The sequence below is a fragment of the Nomascus leucogenys genome, chromosome 12 (assembly GCF_006542625.1).
Source record: "Nomascus leucogenys isolate Asia chromosome 12, Asia_NLE_v1, whole genome shotgun sequence".
Classification (NCBI taxonomy): domain Eukaryota; kingdom Metazoa; phylum Chordata; class Mammalia; order Primates; family Hylobatidae; genus Nomascus; species Nomascus leucogenys.
In genome coordinates, this window is record NC_044392.1 from 926,963 (window position 1) to 936,810 (window position 9,848).

At 57.4% G+C, this 9,848-nt stretch overlaps 1 protein-coding gene across 3 annotated transcripts in view; it reads right to left on the reverse strand.

Annotated features, from left to right (window-relative positions):
- The window catches only part of COL16A1 (collagen type XVI alpha 1 chain), a 51,675-nt gene extending 43,818 nt beyond the window's left edge, over nucleotides 1–7,857 (reverse strand). For all 3 annotated transcript variants that reach the window (XM_030823285.1, XM_030823284.1, XM_030823287.1), the window contains exons 1-8: nucleotides 7,515–7,857; nucleotides 5,802–5,908; nucleotides 3,740–3,814; nucleotides 3,512–3,629; nucleotides 2,160–2,283; nucleotides 1,589–1,855; nucleotides 906–986; nucleotides 649–774 (exon numbers count right to left, since the gene is read on the reverse strand). In XM_030823285.1, the coding sequence (XP_030679145.1) occupies nucleotides 649–774; nucleotides 906–986; nucleotides 1,589–1,855; nucleotides 2,160–2,283; nucleotides 3,512–3,629; nucleotides 3,740–3,814; nucleotides 5,802–5,874 (864 nt within the window). In that variant the 5' untranslated portion in view covers nucleotides 5,875–5,908; nucleotides 7,515–7,857. The remainder of the gene's footprint in view (nucleotides 1–648; nucleotides 775–905; nucleotides 987–1,588; nucleotides 1,856–2,159; nucleotides 2,284–3,511; nucleotides 3,630–3,739; nucleotides 3,815–5,801; nucleotides 5,909–7,514) is intronic.
- Between the last annotated feature and the right edge of the window lie 1,991 nt (nucleotides 7,858–9,848).

Below are 9,848 nucleotides of genomic sequence, written 5' to 3' on the forward strand. Positions count from 1 at the left end.
CCCCCCCTTCCCCCCCACCCACCCATGTGATGTCAGAGCAAACAAGACCATGCATCAATGGGATCCTGTGTTCCTGCAGCCCAGGGCTGGGCAGGATGCCCGGGCAGGCAGGGAGAGTGCCCAGCCAGGGGGTGGGGCTAGGGGAGGAACCAGGCTTCCGTGCCACCTCTGAAGAACCTGAGAGTGGGCAGGGCAGCTGGCCATGGTGCTGGGTGTAAAACCAGGCTGGCACTGGCTGGCGCTGGGCCCAGGAGAGTGAGCCATCCCTGGGGGGAAGCAGTATGACCTGACCTCTGATCCCAGGTATCTCTGTCCTGGAGAAACTGCCTTTGAGGGACAAGCCTGGTCCTGCCCTCATCAGAAGAGTCTGGATGGCATCCGCAAGGGTCTAGGCAGTGCCAGAGCTAGATGGTACCACTCTCAACACCCATAGGTAGGTGGGCACAGGGCCACCCAGTGGTGGCCAGTGGGCTGTCTCTGCCTCCCTGAATCATTTAGGGGTGGTGTACAAATAGGGAGGGCTTCCAGTGCCCCTCCTGCCCTGGGCCCATGGCCAACTGACCCTGGTGGCAGACGTCAGTCAGCTCAGGGGAGGGGTATCTCACTTGTGCCTGCCTGTGCTGGCATCCACCTGTCCTGCCCACCCACCTGGCTGTTTTGAGGCTCCTCCAGGCAGAAGCAGCGGGTGTAGACCTTGCCTTCAGACTGTGGATTGATCTCAACGAGCTCATTGCTCTGGGTGTCCCGGCGGGCCTTGGAGGTCTCTGGGGGGCACTGTTTGGTGGAAGAGCGGGGCTGGGGTCAGTACAGGAGCAGACTCCTCCTAAGACCTCCAGGCATCACCTTCTAGACCTTCATCTCCAGCACAGTGTGGCCCTGGGCAGCCCAAGGGCCGGGCCACTCACCCCTGCCGGTAAAATCTCACAGCAGCCCTCCTCCAGCACGAGCTCCGGGTCACAGTAGATGTGCACCTGCTGGAGGTCAAACTGCAGGGGACACACACATCAATTTCACTTCATTTTATCAAATAGCTCTGTGTCCTGGCCCCCCAGGAGGCACAGAGATGTCTCTGCCCCAGGATGTGACCTCAGGGTGTTTCCAGTCTGGCCTGGGAGACATCAAAAATAGAGCTGTCACCAAAGGCAGAACGAAACCGCGCACACAGGAGCGAGGGAGAGGAGGCCCAGAGGAACAAAAGAGGAGGAGGTTCCATTCATGCTGGGCTTTGAAGGGCTGGTAGCTACTCAGCGGATGAGTGTGCAAGGAAAGGCATTCCAGGTGGAGGTAACAGTGCAGGCAAAGGCACGACAGTGTGAAAGCACGAGGTGAGCTGGATGGCTAGGATGGAATGGATCAGAGCAGAGCTGCACGGAGAGATGTAAAGGAAGATGGTGCTGCAGACACTTATAAGGACCAGATCATGAAGGGCCTTGAATGCCGGGTGAATATGTTTAGGCTGCATTTGGAGGGCAGCAGGAAAGCAGGGGAAGATTCTAAGCAGAAGGACTTGTTCCGATACAGATTCCAGGAAGCCCACCGAGGTTCCCAGAAGGCAAGAACAGAGGTCAGGGCCTGACCTAGCACTCACCAAGACGGGCTTGCCCTGCTCAGCATCCAAGCCTAGAAATACATGGCCCACAGGCCTCGTGGGTCGCCGGGGCCCCAGAGGCTGGGAGGAGGCTGAGCTGCAGTCCACGTGCACAGAGGCCACACGTCCAGCCACAGTCAGCATCAGCTTGTGCCAACGCAAGTCGAAGAGCTGGGGCACGGGGAAGATGCAGGACACAAAGTCGCCATCCTGGCCCTGGGCCCTGAGCTCCAGGCTCCGCTCTTGGCTGTTGATTTCCAGGGATACCTGGGTAGAATTTGGGAAGGGAAAGGACAGAGATTCAGAGCTCCAGAGTCACAGCACGGGCACATTCAGGGACCTCAAACTCATTTCGCAGGAGGGGAACTGAGGCCCAGAAAGAGAAGAAAGCTGGCTGGGGTCAAGGAGATATACATTCCAAAAGAATGAGGTAGGTACTGGTGGGCTGGGGAAGGCTTGAGGGTAGGCACAGGATGGAGCAGGGAGACCCCAGAAGTCCCGGGATGAAAGTTGGGCGGGACTGGTACTACCCAATGCCCTAAGAGGCAATCAGGGCACAGGGGAGGTTCACCTGTGGATACCCATTTGCATCGGTCACTTGAAACAGATACCACGTCTTCTGGTGGGTGTTTTTCTTCAGCAGTAGTGTCAGCACCAGGGCAAACTCCTCCGGGAGGCCCCGAGGGAATACTCGTCTGGAGATGCAGCAGGGAGGGTGCCCTGAGACTCCAGTGAGGACACAGTTGCTGCCCACCCTGGGCCCTCAGGACTGCTGAGCCTACCCAAGACATCCACAGGCACACATCTTCCATCATACACATTCATTCACTCTCCACACCTTTACTGAGTGCCTTCCGCGAGCTAGGTGTGGGTCTGGCTGCTGGGAATAACAGTGGTGAAGGCCGGGTGCGGTGGCTCATGCCTGTAATCCCAGCACTTTGGGAGGCCGAGGTGGGCGGATCACCTGAGGCCAGGAGTTGGAGACCAGCCTGGGCAACATGGTGAAACACTGTCTCTACTAAAAATACAAAAATTCGCCAGGTGTGGTGGCAGGCACCTGTAATCCCAGCTACTTGGGAGGCTGAGGCAGGAGAACTGCTTGAACCCAGGAGGTGGAGGTTGCAGTGAGCCAAGATCACGCCACTGCACTCCAGCCTGGGCAACAGAGCAAGACTTGGTCTCAAAAAACAAAAAACAAAAAACAAAAAACAAAAAAAAACCAACTAACCAACCAACCAAAAAACCCACATACACAGTGGTGAAAATACAGAGGCAGTGCCTGCGTTCATGGAGCCTTCAAGTCTCATGGGGGCATGGAGGCCATGAGCAAAGAAAACCCAGAATGACTATTTCGCTATCGCATTGCAATTTGAATAAGTGCTTCCAATGAACCCAGAATACCCTGGGTGAATAACTGGACCTGGGGTGGAAGGAGAGATGCTGGAAAAAAAAGATGGAAAGGGTTCAGCATGACTAGAGCAGCAAGAGATAAAAAAGAGCCTTTTGAGAGCTGAGGTTGAAGAGGCAAGCAGGAGCCAGACCAGGGCTTGTGGGAATTTGGACTTCACACACGTGGGTGCACACACTCATACGCGTGTGCGCGCACACACACACATACACACACGCACATGACTCTTGTCAGGTTCCCGCCCACATCCTGTGTTCTCACAGTGCTCATAGGATGCAGACCTGTTCCCACCCACTGCTGGCCAGGGACAGGGGAAAGACAGAAGGTAGGTCTGCCAGGTGCCACCTCTCAGCCCACCCTGCAAGCCCAGGGTTGGAGACCAGGTTGACTCCTGGCAGTGGATGGGATGAAATGACCCACAGAGAGGCCCCTGGGCTTAAGCCCCACGTCTGGAGTTGCTGAGGAGTGTGGCTGAGGTCAGTGTGGATTCTCAGTGGTCACATGGATGCGTTTACCGCGTGGGCTGGCTCACGGGGGCCGCCCCCAGGCGCAGGATGAGAGGCCCCTTGGTGTTGCGGATCTTCTTGATGGCAGACATCTTCATGAGGCTGAGTCGGCGGATGAGGTTGAAGCCTTTGGGGGAGACATCAGGTGAAGAGCTCAGCTGAGCAGGTGGAGAGGGGTACAGATCGCTCCCAGAGGAAGGTCGCGGGGACGGCGCGATGAGATGGTTGGGTGCTCACCAGTCACGTTGGCTGGCAGGCTACTACTGTGTTCCAATTTGAGTCCTTCCTGCTGTGAAGGTGGGCATTGTGTACCTAGAAGAGAAGGGGCAGGGGGGCATTAGGTGCACTCAGGCCAAGGTTGCTGCACGGCTGGAAGCTTGGAGAACCTGGGAGGGGGCAAGTTTATGGTCCTCACTCTGGACCATCAGCTAGATCCTGCCTTCTGACCCTGGCTCCCCAGGAAGCCTGGAGGCCCCCAAACCCAGCATACAGCTGGGAGGACTGAGGTCCAGAGACTGAGGCCCAGGCCAAGGTCACTAAGTGAGCCAACAGAGCAGGCCCAGAACCCAGGAACCCAAATCTCCCAACACTCCAGTCAGGAGCTAGGCCGGCAAGGGAGAGCACACACGAAGCTCTGGGTGGCTCTCAAGCACAGATGGAGTGCGGAGCTGTGTATTTACACATGTGCCCCCTCCATGACATACACCCAGGTGGGGGGCAGACGAGCTCTTCAGGGGTAAGGAAATGTCAGAATCATGCACACCGTGTGTCATGTACGATTATATGTACATGTCTGTACATGTGGGAGTTGCAGCTGCCCGTGCCACGAGGGATGACATGTGCAGCTGGCACATGTGTTCTCAGCAATAGGAACTTCCTACATCCAAATCAGACAAGCAGGCCAGACACAAGTAGGAGCCAACAGAATGAATATTTACCTGAATAACCACCTTGTGAAACAGTGAGAAGAGACTGAGGGTCTGAGGGGACCACAAGCTCAAGGGTACCACCAGGGCCTTGGAGCTCCAGGAAGGGCATATTAATGGGTGAGGGCTCCCAGAGAAGGAGATAGCTTAATTCAGGTTTCCAAAGCCCTGAAAGAACAGGTGGGCAGCCATGGGCCTCCCTCACCCTGGGGCTGACCGAGCAGAAGTGTTGGGGGAGGTGCTACAGCAGGCAAGACAGAGGCCAGAATCAAAAAGGCCTTCTCATCAATGCAGAGGGATAGGTGGGAGAAGACAGTGAAGACAGCTCCTGGAAGCTGGCCTTGCACTCCCTGGCTAGACTGGCTGGCAGAAGGAATCCTGGGGCCCTGGGGCCCGGTCCCAATGACCCCACTGGACTCTCCCTCCCCCAGGTCTGGTCAGAAAGACCATCACTGTCTTCAGCATCACAGCAGCAATGGGTGACTCACCCCTTGGCAATGGGCCCAGATTCCTTACAGATGTTGAAATTCTCTGCCCCATTCCCCTCAGGGGACCCAGTGAGGGAGAGGAGAGCAAACCTCACGCACACACAAGCAGAAACACATATGTGCACATACAAGGGGCAGGCGGCCACACTCAGCCCGGGTCCACAATCCCTTTCACCTCAGCTTCTTGGTTTTTCTGCTTTTCCTTGCTGGATTTGGGTCCTAGGAGTTCTGTTCCTGCTTGGTGAGGCAGCTGAGCTACTGAGCCCAGAGGGCACCCAGCAAGATCAGGCAAGTTGCCCGGTCAACTTCCCCTGGCTTTGGGCCCTGGAAAGCTGCACCCTCTGTCTCATCCAGAGTCTGGGCCTCGGGGAGGGCCTTTTATCAGAGATTCAGGGCCAGCCATGGAGGAGGAGAAGCACGTGGGCTAGAGGGATGCAGTCTCCACCATGAAAAGGATCAGCAGGACTTGGGGTTCTCTGGGGAGGTGGCATCCTTCAGCAGGGAGAGCTCACTGCCTGTTCCTCCCCACCCCACTGGTCCTACCAGCAATGTGTCCACAGGATTGGCTTACGTATTGGGGTGGGGGTTGTTCTCTTACTCACAGAGACACAGGAGTACATACGAATGCACAGAGCCAGTCTGAGAGACAAACACAGAGATGCTCAGGGACGTAAACACACGAAGACACGTGCACACACACTCTCCAGCTCACCGCACGCAGGTTCAAGGGTGCCAACACCTCAGACCACCCTGAGCCCAGCCCCTAGACTCTGCTATAACTGCCCACATGACCACACATACATGGTCACATATGTGCGAGGACCCCAGCACCCCAGGAAACCAGTTGCAGGCCTGTGATACTCTGACTGTCCTGTGTCATCTCACCTGTATTTGCCCCATGGCTGAAGGTAGCCCAAAGACTGAGCAGCCACAGGCCAGGAGCCCAGGATACCCACATCCTGGTCCAAAGAGGTCGGCTACAGCCACAGCACCTGAAAACCACAGAGACCGGGAAGGCGGATTTCTGAGTTCACACAGCACAACTCCACACGTGGGCAAGTCATGGCCAGCCCGTGGGGCCCAGGCACTGGTACTGGGGTGGCAGGAGGTCTGGCCAGGCATCAGTCTCTCTCAGAGGCCCAACCACAGGCCTTGGGCTAGGATTTGAGCAGAGGCGATATTCAAAATATTTAACCACCGGTATGGCACGGATACCAGCTTTCAGGCAAAGCAGAAAGCTGCCTACTGCACTGAAATAGTGTCCAGGCAGCATCTGGCTGCGCCAGTGGATACTTGCTGGATTGAGGAGAGGTCTAGAAGGTCTTAAAAGGCCAGAGAAGTTGGATTAGTGATGAGGGCTTAAAGAAGAGGCTATTCTTCAAGACACATGGAAGTATTTCAATAGTCTTAACACCTTGTGTACTGTCCCGGTATATACACCAGCCTGATACCTTACTAGCTGCACCCAGCTCAGCCCAGGAAGCCCTGCCAGGCACCCACAGGGTCAGGGGCTGGTGACTGGGCTAAGATTGTGGGCCACAGGCTTCCACAGGGCTGTGTGGGGGCCAAGGAAGCTTTCCCCACAGGTACAGTGGGCAGGAGAGCAGGTCTCTAGGGCTCAGGACTTCATTGCCGGCCCCCGCCCCCCAGCTGATGGATGCTCGTCTTTTAGTTTTATTAAACCCTGACGGATGGGCCCGGATAAATCGATGCAGGCTCAGCAAGTGGCCAGCAGAGCCATACATCATCTGGCCTCCCCCAGGACAGGCAGCTCACATGCACAAACACGGAGACATGCATGTGTCAGCACAGCACATGCAGACGCACAGGTGCATGTACATAAGGACACATATGTGGTACCAGTGTGCATGCAAAGCTATCTGCACACAGGCATGCTCACAGAAACATAGGCTCGCTGATACACCCAGACACACCAGCTTGCATATACCTACATGCACACAGCCAGCCTATGACCACCCCTCCTGTAGGTCTTCCTGTTGGGAAGTTCTAATGCAAGTCTGACTGCATTCCTTCCAACTCTAATGGAATCCAATTTTCCTTCCCTCAATCATGGATAGGAAATGAAAACAGAAAGGACCCTTACCCCAATACATTTGGAGATAGGACTCCAGCCCCCTTCTCCCTGGGACAGAACTGTGCCCCCAGCCTATTCATCCCCCATCCTAGTGATATACACATCCCAGCTCTCAAACCCTATCTTGGTCTTCCTCCTGCCAGCCGATAGAAGGGCTGCCAGCTGCGGCGCCATGTGGGTGCGTGTGGAGGCGTGGGGATGGAGGTGATCCTGTCCCCTTCTGGCTCCTAGTCTCTGGTCGCCACTCCTCAGGCTCCAGCCAGAGTGGAGGGCTACAAGGACAGAGCCAGAGAAGCTTCCAAAGAGACGGCTCACCCCAACACAGAGCCATAGATCTGGGCGCAGGGAGTCAGAACCGGGATGGAGTTTAGAGCTCATCTCGCTCTAGAGAAGACGACCAAGGCCCAGAGAGGGAATGCCACTTCCCCCAGGTCACACAGCAAGTCCGGCGGAAAGGCCTCTCAGCCCAGAGCCCTGAGGCCACCCACTGTATCCCCACTTACCGGTGGCCGGGGATCCCCCCACCTCACTGAGCAGTCCAGGCAGCAGCTGGAGGAAGCAGAGCCCAGGTTCCTCAGGTCCGCTGGGGGTTCTCCATCTCTCCCTGACGGTCACGGGTCCCCAGCTTCCTGGCGCTCGAGCTCTCCCGGCTGTCTGCTGCCCGGTGCACGCCTGCCGGGGACTGCCGGCCGCTCCGAGTGGGGGAAGAGAGGCGGTTCCAGGGGGCTGGGGGCCTGCCAGGGACACTAATGGAACACAGCTGGACCGGCCCGCCAGGGAGGAGGAGGAGGAGGAGGAGGAGGAGGGCCTAGAGGGGGCTCCAGCGGCAGCAGAGGCGGCTGGACTGCGGGGCGCACAGCCCCGCCCCAGGTCTGGCCGAGCTCCCAGGCCCGCCCCTCCTGCCTCACCGCCAGGTGAGCGAGCCTCGAGCTAGGCGGGACCCTGCGTGCCCAGAGCTGCCCTGGAAGGGGGCTCCTACGGGCCCTTTAAGAGCCAGGCCTGGAGTTTGAAGTGCCCCCCCCTTTCCATGTCCCTGGCTGGGCCCCCAGAAGGCTGCGGCGGGGGGGGCGGTGGCGGGGAGGGGACGGGGTGGAGGGAGAAGGGTAGAGACCCTCCTTCCAAGTGCGTGGCACCCGTGACGTGGCTGCCGCCCAAGCCAGCTTTTTCCAGCTCCTCTGCCTGACATTCCCAGTCAGTCTGTCCCTAGGTCTGTCTGTCCTGGGAGGAGGAGGGTGGGAGCCCCCTCCCTCCCCCGTGCTAAATTAACCCCCTCTGCTCTGGCCTGACTCCCAGGGAAATGAGACTGAGGGAGTCCCCCTTATTCCTCCTTACTCCATGAGACTGGAAGGGCTCAAATCCCTGGCCCCTGCTCTGGCTTTGCGGTTCCAAATGTGCTGTGTAACCACACTCCGTTTTCTCATCTGGAGGATGGGATCGTGACGCCTCATAGACCTTTGCTGTAAGCAGGAAATGGGCCAAAGGCTGGAAGCGCTTAGCACACGGTCTGGCACATAAGAGGAGCTCAGTAAATATTTGCTGCTATTATCGTTATTACTGTGATCCCTGGCAGGCGACGGGACTGGATTTCAAGCCTTTACACCAGCACTGGGGAGGGACCTGCTTTATATTCACGGTCCAAGGACGCAAGAGGAATTGAGCTGGGCTGGAAGATTGGAGCTCTCAGGAGGGAGGAGCTGGTCATGTTTCCAGTTCCGTCCAGAGGCAGGGCCGTTGACCAAGGTGAATCCCCCACCAAGGGTCTCCTTCCCCTGTAGACCGAAAGCAAATTTATTGGCACCAAGGCTGAGGATCCACAAAGTAGGTTCAAGAGGCCATGAGATGCTGGGCTGAAGAGGGGGAAACTGAGGGTCCCCAGCTGAGGCGGGCTCTGTGGAAGCAACGCGCCCAGTCCTGTGGCCCCGGCTAACCCAGGGTAGGGGGAGGTTGTCGGGGCAGGTCTGGGATTCCCGCCTCCAGACCCAGAGGCGCTGAGTAAGCGGAAACCCCAACCACGCCACAGAGGCGCCCCGCTGTGGTCCCAGTGAGGAGCTGGCCCCAGATGTGGCGGTGGCAGTGGTAGGGCCTGGGAAGTGCTGAGCTCAGCAGGCGGGAAGCGGAGCGGGTGGAGCCTTCTGAGCACTCTGGCCTGCGGGTTGGGTGGGCACAGGCCCCGCCTGCCCTGCCGGAGGGTGCTGCCCCAGCAGTGGGCACTCGGGAGAGGCGGGAAACACATATAGGTCAGGCTCTGTGCTGAGAACTTCACATATGCTAACTCCTTCGATCTTTACAACAACGCCTTACGGCAGAATTCCATTTTTGTTCTCAAACCTGCAGCACAGGAAAAACACAACTTGCCTGGGATCCCACAGCTAGTCAGTGGTGGGGCGGGACTCGTGTCCAGCCAGCCTAGACGCAGCATGTGCTCTTAACCGCCGTGCCATCCTGACAGCTCCCACCCGTGCCCCAGACAGGGCAGGTGGCTGGGCCAGGGATGGAGGGACCTGAGAAGGGAGAGCCAGATACCTTCCCGCAGCACCCCAAGGGTGCTCACAGGAACAGCCAAGCCTGGGACACACCTTACGCCTAGAAACGCTATCATAGACAGTCTAGCAATGTGCCCGTTCCCCTTCCTCCCTTCCACACATACATGCACACATCCAGAAACACGCATGCAGGTAAAGTTCTAGCCCAGCACTTGAGTACGCAGACTCCATATGCATGTATAGGCACTCATGTTCACACAGACACACTTGGCACTAGAAACAGTTACACACAGATGTGCAGAGACACAAGATAAGCCTCCACATAAAACATACACAGAAACACACGTAAGAGCC